General features: G+C 34.2%; 3 protein-coding genes across 7 annotated transcripts; all 3 read left to right on the plus strand.

Moving 5' to 3' along the window:
• The first annotated feature begins 1,013 nt into the window (after positions 1-1,013).
• LOC120073987 (exosome complex component RRP4 homolog) lies at positions 1,014-7,620 on the plus strand. 5 transcript variants are annotated; one of them, XM_039026939.1, is made up of 10 exons: positions 1,014-1,493; positions 1,705-1,752; positions 3,081-3,188; positions 4,095-4,251; positions 4,353-4,454; positions 4,571-4,616; positions 4,813-4,902; positions 5,058-5,123; positions 5,898-5,963; positions 6,873-7,620. In XM_039026939.1, exons 4-10 carry the CDS (start codon positions 4,097-4,099, stop codon positions 7,329-7,331), a joined length of 984 nt encoding a protein of 327 aa, XP_038882867.1. In that variant the 5' UTR covers positions 1,014-1,493; positions 1,705-1,752; positions 3,081-3,188; positions 4,095-4,096; the 3' UTR covers positions 7,332-7,620. The 5 variants fall into 5 exon arrangements, with proteins under 5 accessions (XP_038882867.1, XP_038882865.1, XP_038882868.1 ...); XM_039026937.1 differs by lacking the exon at positions 3,081-3,188; XM_039026940.1 differs by lacking the exon at positions 1,705-1,752.
• A 1,167-nt stretch (positions 7,621-8,787) lies between these two features.
• On the plus strand, positions 8,788-12,447 carry LOC120074677. Its single transcript, XM_039027887.1, has 2 exons — positions 8,788-9,070; positions 11,745-12,447. Exons 1-2 carry the CDS (start codon positions 8,945-8,947, stop codon positions 12,018-12,020), a joined length of 402 nt encoding a protein of 133 aa, XP_038883815.1. The 5' UTR covers positions 8,788-8,944; the 3' UTR covers positions 12,021-12,447.
• Positions 12,051-15,173, plus strand: LOC120073616 (mitogen-activated protein kinase kinase kinase 3-like). The gene is made up of 4 exons (XM_039026425.1): positions 12,051-12,218; positions 14,255-14,494; positions 14,598-14,690; positions 14,802-15,173. Exons 1-4 carry the CDS (start codon positions 12,051-12,053, stop codon positions 15,171-15,173), a joined length of 873 nt encoding a protein of 290 aa, XP_038882353.1.
• Positions 15,174-17,813: the final 2,640 nt, after the last annotated feature.

Raw genomic sequence — 17,813 nt, forward strand, 5'->3', positions numbered from 1 at the left:
TTATCTCTCTTGATTCTCGTTTTCGATCTCAGTCCTCATGTTCGATCATAGTACTCGATTCTCTTACTCGGTATCGGTCCTTGTAGTCAATCCTAGTGTTTGGTTCTCTTAAACGATTCTTCTGCTCGATTTTCACCAACATTTCTCTCAAACAATTATTATGCTCGATTATCTCGCTTGATTTTCACCAACGCTTCTCTCAAATGATTTTCATGCTCGATCCACATCCTCGGTTCTCAATATCCTCTCCTCGGAAATCCTACATCCACTAGATAACATCCCCACAGTCAAATTCCTAAACCTAAACCATAACCATAAAAATGGACAAAATAAAAGAACTGTATGCACAAAAACCTTAACCCAAAGTAAAACATGCAAAACAATGAAATAAGAAAATGAAAATGAAAATGATAAACAAAGATTTTACCTTTCGTGTTGAACGATGCGATAAACACAATATAAGATTTTGTAAGTCGTTATAGGTGCGAGGATCTTGGAAACGTTGGTCCAGAGAAGCGACTACAAGAGAATCGTATGAGGATTATAGGTTCGTGGGATCGTGGAACATTGGTCCAGAGAAACGTTAAGAGTGAGAAGCTTTAGAGACACGACTTTCGATATATATACCGATAACCTTCAAATTCATTTAAAATGATTGGTTTGCTGGTGAGGATCGGGGATGAAAAGGATTTTTGGGAACGAGATCAGGAAGCGTGTAGTCTAACGTGGATCGAGATTAGAGAACGAAAATCGGGAACGGAGAACCAGAACGGGAAGCATGGAGTTGGACTGCTGATCGAAATCGGGGATCGATAAAAGAGAACGGGAAACGAGATCAAGAATCGAGGATGAGATATAGGGCCAATCAACTGTATCTTCGAGGGCAATTGAATAATTTCATAGACGACTAATGTAAACAAAAGGGTAAATTTGAGTATTTTCTCTGACGTGGGCCATTTTTCAGTTGGACCCGAAAATGGGCCCTACATCCCAAGGAAGAGACGAAAAAAGGGGGAAAAAACCTACAACAGCGTCGGCATCTCCTTCTTCCTTCCTTCCCCTCTCCTTCACGCAGCCGTCGCCCCCTGCTCAGTCTCCTTTTCCGGTGAGACCCCGGCAACCATAGGCGGAAGGCAGCAACGACTGGAGCCCACATCCACTCAAACGCTAGCTCTGTCGTCGACGGTGGCTTAAGTTCACCCACTTTCTGACTTGCGACGCGAGCGCCACTTCAAAGGCTTCACCTAGGCCTTTGCAGCATCGTTTCTTCTTCGTTCGAGACTCCGGCGCGAACAGCAGGTTGTTCAACACGTTTCTGATGACTGTGTGGGTCTTGCAGCGGCGTTTCTGACTTAGGGGCAGGTTTTTGGCTGTTACCCACATTCCGATTAGTCTCAAATCAGTTTACCCATAAATTTTAAGGTTCAGATTTGCAAGTTCGGACGTTTTCGAACACGAATCAGCAAGGTTCGGAGTCTTTTCCGTAAGATTTGGTAAGGATCATTCCTTTAATTTCCTTTTTGAATTGGATTTAAGTGTTCAAATGTTATTCTTAACCCTTCGAACTCATTTGTTGTTATGTTTGGGTCAGTTTCGAAGTATTCAATTAAGGTTCTATAAGTATTATAACATGCTTCAAAACGTTTCCGACTGGATTAAAGTATGCTAATCAGTCTTTGACTTATTGAAACTTTTTGTTTGTAGTTTTGGACTTTTTTGGAGTAATCAGTTAAGGTTTATGGTGGATTTTGGGTAAGGATACCCCTCTTGAACACTCTCTCAATTTCGATTAAGGTTTTTGAATTGAGTTCTAATTTCTCAACTATGTCATTATTTAGACTTTAAGGAAGTTGATATTTGTTTAATAAAGTAAATTTTTGATTGAGAATTGTAGGATTGTTGATCGAGGTAAGTAGTTTCTGCATCTCGTCTTGAACTTAAATTTGACTGTTGTGATTTGTTAAAGAGTTTGAAAGCATGTTTTAAATGTAACTTGAGGATTGACTTAAATTGTTTTTGTATGTTTCTTTTAATTGTTTTTGTGAAATGAAATATGTGACTTTTTGAAATGATTTTGAATTGGAAATGAGTGTTTTTAGCTTGATCACTTGTGAAAAGTTTGAATGGTCTGGTTTGATGAATTCTTCGATGGAAATTGTGTGTTTTTTTTTTGAAAGGATACCACATTTTTCACTAAGAAAATGAAAAGAGACTAATGCTAAAAAAATATAAGATACAAGGGAAATTTTATTTGAAACTACATGTTTTGTTTCAAATGTTTATGAAAGAATTTTGTTCGATTTGATAGGGCTAAACAGATATGCCAAATTTTGTTTGGGGGATTGTATGCTTATGCTGTAGTAGCCAAACGTGGAATTGATGTTAAATGATATGATTGAAACTTATTTGTGAGAAAGCACTTAATAGTGGTTTGACATTCCTTTGGAATGAAGATTAATGTGTGTTACACTCGTATGGCCTCACACTTAAGTAATTGTAATAAATGTTCTGGTCGACTTAATCCACATATTTGAATGAATGAATGAAATGATTGGTGATATTGATAGATAATCAAACATGTCTGGGCGACTCCAACTATGGATCTTTTCCCTTTTATTAAATGAAAGTATGGATTGATTGAAAGCCCTTTTAAATGGAAGTATTGATTGACCGAAAGCTCTAGCTAATTGATAGTGTTGACCATTTGAAAGTTTTGTTTTGTTGAAAAGTATTAAAGGTTTTTTTTTTTGGAAAAGTAATAATTTCATCGACTAAACGAAATATCAAAGATATTCGAGTACAAAAGCCTATAGTAGGGATTACAAAAGATGTCTTCAATTAGCAATAAGGAAAGAAAAACCACGACTGAAAGTGAGTGAATTTTTACACAAAAAAAGAAAAAAGAAAAAAGAAAAAAGAAAAAAATGTCGAATAAAGGCAAATCTTTGGTGTCCTTTGAAGTCTTGATTTTTTTTAATATATATATATATCTCAAAGATTCTTGCATTCCTTTCGTCCCAAAATTTCCATAAAATTGCAAATGACTAACAAATCCGTAAATTTTCTTTTGTGGCCTTAAGGGGAAGATCAATATACAGCATATGAAGCCAACTTAGAGTGTCATTGGGGGGGACTGTGGACCGGTTGAAAGTTGTGATTAATTCTGACCAAATCCCATTGGCAAAGGGGTAATTGAAAAACATGTGACTAATAGATTCACTGTTATCATGGGAAAGGCAGCACAATGAGGGAGAAATGTTGATCCATGGGCAACGTTTTTGTAGTCTATCCTTAGTTTTCATGCAAGAGTTTGATATTTCCCACAATAGAAACTCAACTTTCTTGGGACAGGGGCAGTTCCAAATTTTCTTGTACAAGTCTTTGGCAATTGAGGGACTATTATCATTGAGATGATTGTACAAAGACATGTTTCTTTGTTGAGAAGTATCCATTACTGTCAAGCTTCCACGCCCATGTGTCATTTTGGACGGTTCTGTTTTGCTGAAAGTCTATTTGAAGGTTTCAGTCTGAACATCTGGTTTAGAAAGCTTATTTGATTGAAGGATTTTGGTTTTGAAAGCTTATTTGATTGAAAGATTTGGGTTTTGAAGTGATGTGTAACTTTCAACTGAAATATTTGCAAAGATTCGTATTCTTTTTTGTTTAAGAATGATTTGAAAGAAAATAAACTTTGAAGCTTGATACGGGACTTGGTTAATGAGTATTTTTGCACTCATTTTTTTCTTTTTAAAAATGTTTTTAGATGAAGGATCAAGTAAAAGATTTGAAAATAGTGAAGTTTGGTGTTCTGGCATAAGGCATCGAAAGATGTTCTTTTTAGGATTTGATTGTTTGACTTAGAAATTGTTTGTAATAAGTTACTTCGGCGGATTTGTTTAAGTTGTACAGGTTTATGATTGGTATGTTCCACATTAGCTATATTGGAAAATACGGTCCCTTACACATTATTTGTTTCTTGTTTTTCTTTTTTTATCACGTGCCATATCTCTGCAAATATTTTGTTATAGATCTATATTGGTGATGAGCATCATGCAGGACCCCTATGTTCTAACCTAGAAATTTTCTAAATTCAGATATGAGAGGTCTACAGATTTCCTTGAATCATACCCAGAAGATTCGGCTTCAAAGAGCTCAAGAAAGGCTCGAGTCTCTTTCTTCGAAGGCCAATTCTGATGCTTCTGTTATAGTTGCTGATACTATTCCTCTCAATTACGAGGATGGTGTCCTCAAGTATATAATTCCTCACTATTTTTATAATAGGTGCTTAGATTGCGTACTTGCCACTGCCAGGGGATTATATGCATTGAGATATTATTGAAATTTGTGTACAGGGGACATGGGACCCTTGACTTGAATGGAGAAGTAATTGCCACTATTTGTGGAGTGGTTGAGCGAGTCAATAAGCTTATCTATGTACGTGCTTTACGTGCCAGGTTGTTCACGAAACATTGTAATTTGGTTTCTCTTGATGATAGTTTAACTGTGACTTTTCCTTGGTCTTTATTGTCATGATATCTTTTATGATGTAATTGTCTGTACTGGTTATTAGATATAAACCGGAGGTTGGTGATATCGTAGTGGGACGTGTTACAGAGGTAAAACCAAACACATTTTTTATTAATCTTTTTGGTTATATATAAACGTAATATAGAGACGTTGGTGAGTAAAACAAACAAGAAATACTTATTCGGGAGTCATGGTTATGACGTTATGAATAGGAAAAATGTGTTACAACTTACAATGCCTCCCCCACCCCATTTTTTCCATATCATTTGATGCTATCTTATTCAGGTTGCTCCAAAACGTTGGAGATTGGATATAAACTATAGCCAAGATGCAGTTCTGATGCTTTCTTCGATGAACTTGCCTGATGGTATTCAGGTATTGGAGTATTCCCTTTTATTATGGAAATAACGGTGCATACTGAACTTCATAGAAAATTTTTCTGCAAATTTGCTGCAACTGATCCTCTGTCTCTATCAAGAGTGGTTATATTTGTTGTAACGCTGGATTAATTGTATTATTTTTATTTCTAGAGGAGGCGAACTGCTGTTGACGAACTCAACATGCGGAGTATTTTTGAAGAAAATGATGTCATTTGTGTAAGTTTTGTGGCTTTTACTTTCACCTATCCATCAATGTCATAAAAATATATGCTACCAAGTTTTGCACGTGCCGTACATATGAGGTTTTCTCATATATTTTTATATTATTTAAGAATTATTCTTAGTTAATTAGATATAGTAGGGCTGAACAACTGTCAGTTGAGGTGCATCTAAGCTGGCCTAGACGTGGATATATATATATATATATATATATGTATGTAAAAATATCTCTCTTACATAGGATGTTATTGTGGGTACCATGGAGTTAGAACCAAAATTTTATGTTTTTCCTTGACCTTTAGGCCAAAGCATGATGGTTATGAACTTGTGTTAGTCAACTCGCAAGCCATTTGTAAAATGTATAGTGCATAGGCTCCGACAAATTAGATAGATAGATGCATCTTGCCACCTTGCCTGGATCTGGCCAGGAGTCTTAGCTCAAGTGCCTTTTTCTTTTATGCCTTATTGCTCTACGCCAAGGTCCCAAAATTTTTCTTTTATGCCTTTTATGCCTCCAGTGTCATTTTTAAAAGTCTTTTCTTTTACTTTTCTCTCCTTTTACTGTATGCAATTGATGCAACGCATATAAATGACCCCTTCTTTTCTCATCTCACTCAGACTCGAGTCAAGTCTTGTGCCATGCACAAAGGCTTGAAGAGGTGTACCTTGGCACTTAAGTTTACCTTGCACTATAAGAAATAAACACCACTCCAGTTGTTCATGCATAATTTTCCATTTAAGAAAAAAAAACATCACCACATCTTTTCTCAGGCCGAAGTACGTGGTCTTCAGCATGATGGGCTACACCTTCAAGCAAGAAGCCAGAAGTATGGGAAGGTAAAAGGAGTCTCTTCCTTAAGCTCCTGGATGTTGATGTAAACAAAATAAGCTTTAAAATCAAATTTTTGTACGTCTCATCCCACATCTTCACTGGTTTCTTAGGAGAGACCCCTAGAAAGATTCTTGATAGCATGTGAATACTGATTTGTAGACTAATCTTCTGGGAAAATTTTAGTTAGTTAAAACGAAATGTGGAGATGTATAAAGTCGTTGCACAGGAACAAGGGAGGAAGCCAGGAAGGGATGTCATCAAGGTGAAAAGAGAGATGGGTGGAAATATTTAGTGATTATAAAGAGGAGATAGCAAATGGGTGGGAAGAAAAATGTAAAAGATAGTTATAGAAAAGTGAATGTAGAGAATGCAGAAAAAAAAAACCATTTTGGTCCATATCTTTTGAATATGTTTTCATATTTTATAGTACAAATTTTCATGCAAGAAAATACATATGTGAATATGTTTTCAAAATTTATAGTAAAGTGCTAATAGATACAAAAAGTTTTTTTTCCCTTCTAAAAAATGACAATATACTAGTAGTGGAGACTAAATCTAAGCTTTATTAAAAGTACCAGGATTAAAAATAGACAATTGAAAATCCATGGACTAGAGTTGAACAAACCTTAAAGCATTAGGACCAAAATGATATTTTAACCCAAAAAAAATGATCATCTGTTAAGGTGTGAATGGCTGTAATTCAATAGAATGATAGAAATTATGTCTAATTGTTACATTTTCCCTTTTTCGATCAGTATGACAAGTTGAAAATCTTGGAAGGTACCTATATTTGAATATGATATCTTTGATGCAATGGTTATTACATTCCTATCAAGTATCAACTTTTCTGGCATCATTTCATCTTGTTTCTTTATGACTTGTGAATGACAAGATTCGTGCATTTGTATATCCAGCTTGAACGTGGTCAGCTGCTTACAGTTCCATCATATCTAGTAAAGAGACGCAAACAACACTTCCATCATTTGGAGCAATATGGTATTGACCTAATACTTGGATGCAATGGATTTATCTGGATCGGGGAGCATGTTGATCCCACAGAGGATATGATGATAGATGATCAAATTAATAAATCTGAACAAAAGGGTCCAAAATTTGAAGGAACTTTTGAAAACCAAGTGCAACAAAGAGTATATACTCCATTAGAGACACGACAAAACATATGCAGAACTGCAAATGCGATTCGAGTATTGTCTATCTTAGGTTTCATAATGACAGTAGAAGTCATAATGGAAATAGTTAGTCTAAGTATTTCTATGAACATCGATGTGCATGAAATGCTTGGTTCAGAGTTCTGCGTTCTCACGGCAGAAAAAGAGGTCGAACGGCGTACTTCGAGTAAGAAGAGAGGGTGATTTCATCTTTAAAAAATTGTGAGTAATTCAAATCACTCGTAATGATAATTTTGCTAGTTTGATTTGCAGAGAAATTTAGTGTTGGAATATTTTGTAGAATCTTAGATTAGCAGCACTTGGTCTCTGTTAGTATTAGCAGTATGTAATATTTTCTTAATTGTTCTGTAGTAGGTTGTTTCATAAATGTCGAAGAATTACCTTTAGGATTTTACTGTAATGTCATACTTTTGGTTTAGATTAAATACTAAACGGATCATAACTTTATTAAATGTAATATTACCGCTGATAATGGTGTCTTGTCTTATGACCGTGAGGTGGCCAACACAAATCCAACAGATGATGATTGCTTGAAGGCAAATTTTGGTTTTTGATTGCTTGCCTAATCCATCATTTTCAGTTTGTGAATGGTGAGTTTTGTTGTGAGGCGCAAAGGTGGGTAGAATAGTTTGTGGTTATTATCATTTGTTAGATTGTAATAGTGGATAGAGTTGATTAGTTTATATTTAGAGTGTCTACTATTTTAGTGTGGGTATTAGAAAGTTTGTGCTCGGAGTAGAGTTGTGCTTCGGTCAGGTGAAGTTGGTTTTTCGAAAAACTTGACCTTGATTGAACGTGATCGGTTTTTTTATGATGCCTCGCTGACTCTCTCGAATGTTGGAGCAAAATCGACCAGTTGGGTGGTTGGTTCAGTTGGTTTTAATATATATTTTTTAAACATAGCGACTATTCTATATAAAAATAGGATAATAACTATATTTTAAATACTTGTATTAATAATGAATATTTGATACTGTTTGCAATTTTTGCAAACCAACTCCTACCACTACATGCACCTCCATCAACTACTCGACATCAGGTCGATCGGTTTTAGTTGGACGGCTAGATTTTTCATGTGCACCTTTAGTTGGGGCACATATTAGTTTAGTCTGAGTTTAAAGTTTGTGTTTGCGTTACTCAATTGTTTAATGTGGAGTTCTTCGTGGTTTTAAAGTTTAGGATTCTTTTTTATTTTATTTTATAAACGGAACAAGTACTAGTACTTTATGGGTTTATACAAATATTAGTATATTAAATATCTTATTTTATAAATGGAAACAAAATGATATGTTCACCAAAATTTTCAGAATGTGTTAGATTTTATGTTACGTTATTTTTTTATCCATTTGGTCATTTTGGGAATGTACAAATTATTGTTGAATATGCACACGAATGTGAGGTTAGACTAAAAATTTGTATAATTGATTAAGAAAAAAAACACTCAATTTGGAAGTGTACAAAAGCAATATCTAAATTTTGAAAGTTTAGATATACTTTTGCGATGAGATATTAACAATTATGTTCATATATTAACAATAAGAGTGTTTAATTTTTTTTTAAAAGTTAAAAGGTAGTTTTGAAAGTTTAAAGATATTTATGAAATAAAACACTAATGGGCTCTTTGGTTGGAGGGAAAAGAGGGTGGAAATAGGAATGGGCTTACAAAGCCCATGTTTGGTTGGTGGGCTTTGTTTATTTGTCTTGGAAAAGATAATTTCTAGGTATCTTTTATCTACACAAATGAGGAATTGAATACCCATCTCGATGGGTTTTCTTTTCTTCTTCCCCTTCCTACCATGAATTTCCTTCCTTCCAGTTGTGAAAATCCATCTCTATGCTTTGAGTGTCGTCCATCTCTATGCTTCAGTGTTGCTGTCTCTCTTCCTCTCTTCTCGGCGACGCGATTTTCTGCACCCCTATTGGTACTAGTACTTCAATCTCCAGTCACTGCATTCTTTTTTTAGTGTTGTTTATTTATGTGTTTCAATTTTCTGCTGTCTATTGGTATTGATTTATCTTTTTCCTCTATTTATTGATTTTCTGTTCCATTTATCTCTTCTTTTTTCAGAGAATGATTCTTTTTTCCGAATGTGATAACTATTGTTCCATTTATGATAAATCATTCTGATGTTATTAATAATCATTCTGATATGGTTATCAATATGATAACCACATTTTTGAGGAATGCAGAATGTAAAATGTTTTTTTTTTTTTTTTTTTTTTTTTTTTCCTGTTCCATTTATCTCAACTACTCCATTCGGAAAAAAAGAATATGATAACCATTGTTCCCTATTTAAGATGTGGGGAAGATGATTATGATAACCACATTTTTGGTTTAATTAGTGGACTTTGTTCGATTTCTTATCTAATTTGGTTGGGTTTTGGTTTTGTGAAATTTAAGATATGTTTAATGGGTTATTTGAGTTTACCTTTTTTTCTTTGACTTTTCTTAATTGTTCAAATTGAAGCAACTAGGATCCTATTCATTCTACACGTTTTTTTGTTCTCTTTTGATTAGAATGAGTTGATTTGCTACATTGTGATTTATTTCTAAGAATTGTTTATTATAATTAACTAATGATGGGATAAAACATTTCGTTTATCATGCAGATTTGAATGACATATATTCAGCTACTGAAGAACAAATTCTTATTGTTTTGTTGTCATATTTAGAGATAATAAAACAAGCAAAGAAAACATCTTTTCTATTGGTAGTAATACTATTGTATAAAGGACAAACACATGATAGAATTATGAGTGGAAGTTCTTTCTATAGGCATTGAATTAGACAATTAAATTTTTTCGTCTAATACATGAGAGTGATTTAGCATGTTTCGAGACGATACGAATGGATAGGAGATGTTTTACTATATTATGTCATATACTTAAAACAACTGGCAAATTAAGAGGCACAACACATGTAGAAGTTGAGGAGATTGTTGCAATATTTTTACATATCCTTGCACATGACGTAAAAAATAGAGTTATACGTTGACATTTTGCATGTTCAGGAGAAACCATTAATAGACATTTTAATATAATTCTGAACTTTGTGATACGACTACATGAATTATTACTTAAACATCCTGAGCCTGTTCCTGCCAACTGCTTGGATGAAAAATGAAAGTGGTTTAAGGTAATTTTTATTTTATACTTTTGCTCATGTTTAAATATTAGTAGGTGGTTTAATTAATTTAGAGTCTTCTTTGTATGTAGAGTCTAGGTGCACTAGATGGAATCTATATTAAAGTCAATGTGGTATTCTCGATAGACCTAGGTATCGAACTAGGAAGAATGAAATTGCTACTAATGTCTTATGAGTTTGCTTCCAAGATATGCAATTTATCTATGTTTTACCTGGATGGGAAGGTTCAGCTTCTGACTCAAGAGTTTTACAAGATGCTATATCTAGGAGGAATGGATTAAAGATTCCAAAAGGTAATATGTATGATATAAGGATTGGTATGTAGTTTGGATTAGAAACACTTTGTACATACATTCTCAAGTATTCAGTTGGTATATTTAGGTTGTTACTATCTATGTGATGCTGGCTATACAAATGGTGAAGGATTTTTGGCTCCTTATAGAGGACAACGATATCATTTAAATGATTAGATGCAAGGATACCAACCAAGAACTCCAGTTGAATTTTTTAATATGCAACATTCATTTGCAAGAAATGTAATAGAACGAGCATTTGGGCTATTAAAAGGTCAATGGGCTATTCTTTAAGGGAAATCTTACTATCCAGTAAAAGTTCAATGTCACATTATTATAGCTTGTTGTCTCATTCATAATCTTATAAGAAGAGAAATTCCTGTAGATCCGTTAGAAGAAGATGAAGTTGGAGACACTCATTCAAGTACTTTTGACATGGATAGTGATCAAATAGCACATGTTGAGAGTTCAAATGAATGGACAAATTGGAGAGATAACTTAGCAATTGAGATGTTTGAGGAGTGGAGGGGCATTAGATATTAATACTAGGATGTATTATTATGATGTAAACATGCACCTTTTTATAAGCTTTTATGAAACATTATGAACTACTATATTGCTACTTATTTCATAATTATGATATGTGATGTATGTTTTGATTTTCATACTATGTTAATGTGAAGTTTTGAGTTTTGATAGTCTAATATGTGATGTGAATCATAGATATGGATGTCAACAAACAATCTACAGCTGGTTCGAGTAGGTCGAAACATATGTGGAGTAAAATAGAAGATAGAATTTAATAGAATGCTTATTGGAGTTATCTAACATTGACACATGGAAGGCTGATAATAGTACTTTCAAACCAGGATTTCTCAATCAAATAGAGAAATGGGTGACTGAAAAAATTCATAATTATGAAGTTAAGACTCAACCACACATAGAGTCTAGAGTTAAATTACTGAAGAAGCAGTACAACGCAATTGTAGTGGCTTCGAATGGAATGATAAAGAAAAGTGTATAGAAGTAGAAAAAGATATATTTGATGAATGGGTAAAGGTAAATGTAGATTTTTTTTTTTTTTTTTTTATTGTTAGTGTATTGTTATCATGTTATTGTTGAAATGTATTAAAAGTTGATTTATATTTGTTTTCACAGAGTCATCCAAATGCAAATGGACTGAGAAACAAGTCTTTTCCATTCTATGAACAGTTAGCCATTATTTTTAGAAAAGATAGAGCCAATGGACTTGGTGCAGAAGGTCCAGCTGACATGTTTGACGCAATAGAGCGAGAAATGGACAACAATGATTTTTGGAGAGATGAATGTGGCTTTTATGTGCCTGATCCACCGATAGTTGGAGGGGAAGAAGTGGATGGACCTACCTCAATGAGTGAAGCGACAACAAATATACAATCTAGTGCACATACATAAAATAGGCCTAGTAAGAAAAGAGCAAGAAGTATGGACCCATTGGTGACGACAGTGAATGGTCTTGAGAATGTTATGAGCAGTCATCTTTCAAATGCTAATGATAACATTCAAGAAATTGCTATGTTTTACCGACAGGTAGCTGAACGAGAGTCTACAAGAGAAGCACGTCGAAACTCATTAGTTAGTGAAATTAGAAAGGTAGATGATTAAGTGTTCGACAAAGGGTGAGCGTGGGTAAGATTATCACTAAAGATCTCAGATTGATTATTTCTTTAATCTTCCATATGATGAAAGATATGAATTCATAATGGAAGTTTTGCAAGAAGACGTTCATTCTTAAACTAAGGGAATATCATAGTATCTTCTATTTAATAGGAGACTTTATAACGTGTTATACATGGGCAATTATGTATATATATATATCTTGGTGCCCTTATCAAATGATGTGTACTCCTTATTTTGAGCTAGCATGTTAGTTCTTGCTAAGTATCTTCATTTTGAATGAATGTTGCACTGTACTCTTGTTTGTAACTATGAATATTGACATAATATAAATGCTTATTTTGTCTATGTTTAGCATTTATACTTTGATATTGGTTATATAGCATTTGGTAGCAGAGCTAAGCGATCGCGGGGTCTTCGTGGGCAATCGTTTAGTGTTACTCAACGATCGTGTAGCGAGCTCAATCGTGTAGCATTTAGTAAGCGACTGTATAACATTTGGTAGGAGATCGTATAACACTGGGTAGGCAATCATATAACATTTTGTTACTCAGCGATCGTGTAGCAGAGCTTAGAGATCGTGTAGCCGAGCTCAGCGATCGTGTAGCATTTGGTAGGCGATCGTATAGCATTGGGTAGACGATCGTATAACATTTTGTTACTTAACGATCGTGTAGCAGAGCTAAGTGATCGTGTAGGCGAGCTCAGCGATCGTGTAATATTGGGTAGACGATCATATAACATTGGGTAGGCGATCGTATAGCATTGGATAGGCGATCGTATAGCATTTTGTTACTCAGCGATCGTGTAGCAGAGCTAAGCAATCGTGTAGCCGAGCTCAGCGATCATGTATCATTTGGTAGGCGATCGTATAGTATTGGATAGGCGATCGTATAGCACTGGATAGGCGATCGTATAACATTTTGTTACTCAGTGATCGTGTAGCATGAGTCTCAGCGATCGTGTAGCATTGGATAGGCGATCGTATAGCATTGGGTAGGCGATCGTATAGCATTTTGTTACTCAGCGTTCGTGTAGCCGAGCTCAGCAATCGTTTAGCCAACCTCAGCAATCGTGTAGTCGAGCTCAGCAATCGTGTAGCATTGGGTAGGCGTATAACATTTTGTTATTCAGCAATCGTGTAGATAATTTAAGTGATCGTATAATATTTTGTAAACGATCGTTTGGACTTGTTTTCACAACTTCAATTTTTTTTTTAACCAACCCAAACTAGTTGGGTTGGGTTGGGTTGCTCGATTTTTTCGAGTCTTCGATTTTTTTGAACACCCGTAATTCCCATGCAACACCAAACACATTTCCTACACAACCAAACATATTTATCTTTAATTCCCACACATACTATTCCCGAACATTGTTTTTCCATACACAACCAAACATAGTCATCTTTGATTCCCATTAATTTTATTCCCAGGCATCCTTAATTCATGGGCATTGAGAAAACCTCAGAAACGGCCCCTAACAGTTTTCATCTAAAACTAACGGTAGAAGTATTTTTGTACTCTTTTTTAAAAAATATTTAAAAGTTCAAGAGTATTTAGGATTTTTTTATAATTCAGCCTAATAATTAAATAATTAAGTTTCCTTAAAAAAAAACAATAAATTAGTAAACTAATATACGATTTACTTTGGACTACAATAAAATTATACAATTTTCCTTTAGCGAAAATGTAGCGAAAATTGCCGCCGCCAGATACTAAAAGCCAAAATTTTTTATTGCTATTTATAAAAAACATTTAAATTTTAGTTTTATTAAAACAAAGAATATAATCATTTTATTTATTTTTTAAAGAAGATTTAAAATTTAAATCCTAAGCATGAGCCTTAAGTAGTAAGTACACAACTTGCCACCAAAAAAAAGAAAATCGGAGAACTCCATTTGACATGTTGGAGCCAAAATTTAGTGTTGTTGAAGAACCTCTCTACAAAATCATCCTCTTCCGATCGACGCCAATGCCTCAAGGCCAAAAGGGGCATTCTCAAATGTGCGAAAGATCACAAATCCTAACAATAACCACATCCATCACGGACCTTTCCCCAACTCTCATGGTTCCTCTGGGTCTCGTGGTGCCCTACTCGGAAAAGGTGGTTTTGGCCCTGTTTTCTTGGCCGATATCGATGGAGACTTTTTCATCGATTCACTTTTTGATCATGATTATCTTCTTTTTCATCCTCAAATTGCCGTCAAATCTTCATTCCTGGAACATTCCTCTTCGCTTCGATTTGAGAAGAAGGTACTTGATGATTTAAAGTCTTGTTCTGATGTAGTGCGATGTTATGAAGATGAAATAAACAAACAGTGAATATGGTAAACATGTGTATAATTTGCTTTTGGAGTATTGTTTTGGCGGTAACTTGTATGATCGTATTACAAAGTTTGGACCTAAAGGCTTGCCAAAATCGGAAGTTCATCGGTACACAAGAGATATTGTATATGGAATTGTCTCTATTCATGGTTGTTGATATATTCATTGTGATATTAAACCAGAAAACATACTTTTGATGTCGAGTATTGATCATGGAGGTTGTTTGATGGTGAAGATAGCTGATTTTGGATTGGCTATGAAAATGACTGATGTTAGGACCATTGGTGAAGAAGATGGTATTGGAGGAACAAGATCGTATCTAGCGCCAGAATTGGTGACTAATAATTATCCTGATTGGTCTATTGACATATGGGCACTTGGATGTGTAGTGTTGGAGATGTTGACAGGAAAAAGAGTGTGGGGTTCCAAAACTTGTGATCTTGATTTGCTCACTTACATTTGCTATAGTAACGAGTTGCTAGAAATTCCAAATGAACTATTGCCCGTGGCAATTGATTTCTTGAGAATATATTTGATAAGAAACCCTAACAAAAGATCATCTGCTTGGTTGTTGCTTGGTCATCCATTTAGTTGTGATTTTTCTTGATCATTTATAAAAGTAACATTGATTATTGATGTATTATTTATGTCTAGTTCTACATTTTAATTGATTGGATGAATGTATATAATTCTTCTTATTACTTATTTGATATTATCTTTTCTTTTTCTTATGGGATCACAATTTTGTAGTACTAAAAAATAAGAGTCAACTTAAAGGTATAAGGAAAATGAGGGCGTAGACATCTAAGATTCTTAATCTAATCAAACAAAACTTAAAATTTCAATTTTGCATGATCGAGATTAGGGTTTATGTGTTTAGGCTATTGATTTGTTTAAAATGGAGTTCTTTATGGGTTTTGGTTGTTTCTTTTCCCGTATTATATTATATTATATAATTACTAGTACATTAAATATCTTATTTTGTAAACGAAAATATAAAGATATAGTCCACCAATTTTATATTACTTAATTCTCCGTCTATTTGGTCATGTTTTTGGGATGTACATGAAGGAACTCCGTTTACAGAGAATCTTTGAGCGGAAGCGGATCGTCCAAATCTCATTGTGAATGAACTCATACATTTACAGTCATATATAATAGATTATGCATCAAACTTAAATTACATCATGCTTTCTAATTAAAAACAAATGATTAAGAGATTATACCTTTGAAGAACCATTCTTCAAGTAAATCCCTCAATTGTTCACACACGCGTCGAACAACATGATCTTCTTCAAACAACAACAAGCAGCAACTTTGGTCCTCGAATCAAATAGGACACTACCACTTGGATACCTTGGTATTCTTGGTGTGAGAATCTAGGATCGATGAGCTCTGGTTAATTCTGGTTAGAGGGAAGGTTTGGTGTGGAGGAGAAAGATGATCGAGTAGACAATACCATAGGCGTGCAGACGACGAAGTCTATCGCATAGACAAGTTACTCGATCGTTTAGATAATGAGACTATCGTGTAGTCTCTCAAGCAATCGTGTAGATACTCGATTGTTAATCACGTCTATGAGAGATCTCTCGTGTGGAATAATAAACCAATTTTATTTATCTCAATTTACCATAAAAGTAAATAACTACCCATTAAGGGTGGTTATGAAGAAAGAGGAGTTAATTATCTAATAATTAATAAAATATAAATAAAAATGATAACTAACTTATCATATTATATTTATAATCTATAGTTTTAATATTGCATTATATATAATATATAAACCATAGTTCTTTTTCTCTATTTTATGGAATTTAATATAAATCATATTTATATTAAATTTAATAACTATGAATCTTATTCATAGAAAATATACTTAAATCATATTCAAATATTTATTCCTTCAATTAAGAAATAATGTATCAAATTCATTATGTCAATTATATCATATATAATTTAATTAATTTAATTATATCATATATAATCAAATTCTCTTTTATTAATTTAAGCATTTCAAATTAACCCAAAAACTGATTCTCAACTTAAATCCATTGACCTACCAAGGAGACCTTATGAACTTGTAGCTTGAAGCTCCAATGGTACGTGAATAACTGACTAAACTCTTTAATCACATTATCCACCATCCGTTAACTGTCGAGCACTCCACTAAAGACCGACAGCTGCACTCTTTGCACTACAGATATATGTTTGTGTCTATTGGATATAACCAATCAACAGTACGATGACCCTTCACAAATCACTTGTAAGTACAGCTGAGCCAAATTACCGTTTTGCCCCTATAGTTACATCTAACTTCTTAAGTACCACTAATTCCTCTAATGAACAATATATCATAGTCCTACTATGACTAAACCCCTCTCGGGCCAAGAGAGGGTGTGGCACCACATTGTTCAAGACTCGGAATCAGCCCTTAAGGGAGCAATTTATCTACTTACTCCTACTTTGGGGGAGGAGTGAATTTCATCTTGTGTAGTTGAGTTCCCAGCTTCTTAATCAAACGAATCCCCAAAATGGTAGGCTTGTTGAGTTGGCTATCTGGCCACTCTTACCCATGCAAATCAAAGGACCGCCCTCATAGACAGGAGTTCACAATGCACTCAGGATTAAGATCATGTTATCTATGGTCATCCTAGTGAAATGAAAGTCTCAATTATGAACGACGTTATATAATAAGACTAAACATTTCGTGGTTCGATCTTATACAAACTCCTTTATATAGAATATCCCTGCTCGCATGTCTAATACATGAATGATCAGGATCAAATCATTTGTAGCACTTTACAACATTGGTAACACCTACAAAGCCGAACATACTCATAGTGTCACTAGGATAAGGTACCCAACCTTATCCATATACTACAGACCATTTAGGTTATCACTTAAACACGATCCACTTATATGTCTCCACATACATGTTTAAGTTACAACGATAACCATGGATCTTAGTTTATTGGTTTGTAGTTAATGCAACTAAAATATCATATATTTCATAAATAATGTGAATAAAATATCATAAATTATAAATCACATAATATTTGTTCATGTATTTACAAACTACAAGACCCTACGAGATTTAGGGCATTGACCCCAATAGTACAAATGCTCTTGAACATGCACAAAATATGTGAGGTTAGACTAACCATTCATATAATTGATTAAGCAAAGAAAAAAAAAAAAAAAGAAATCATACATGGAAGTGTATAAAACCAACCAAAATCTTTAATTT

The sequence above is a fragment of the Benincasa hispida genome, chromosome 3 (assembly GCF_009727055.1).
Source record: "Benincasa hispida cultivar B227 chromosome 3, ASM972705v1, whole genome shotgun sequence".
In the NCBI taxonomy this organism is placed as follows: domain Eukaryota; kingdom Viridiplantae; phylum Streptophyta; class Magnoliopsida; order Cucurbitales; family Cucurbitaceae; genus Benincasa; species Benincasa hispida.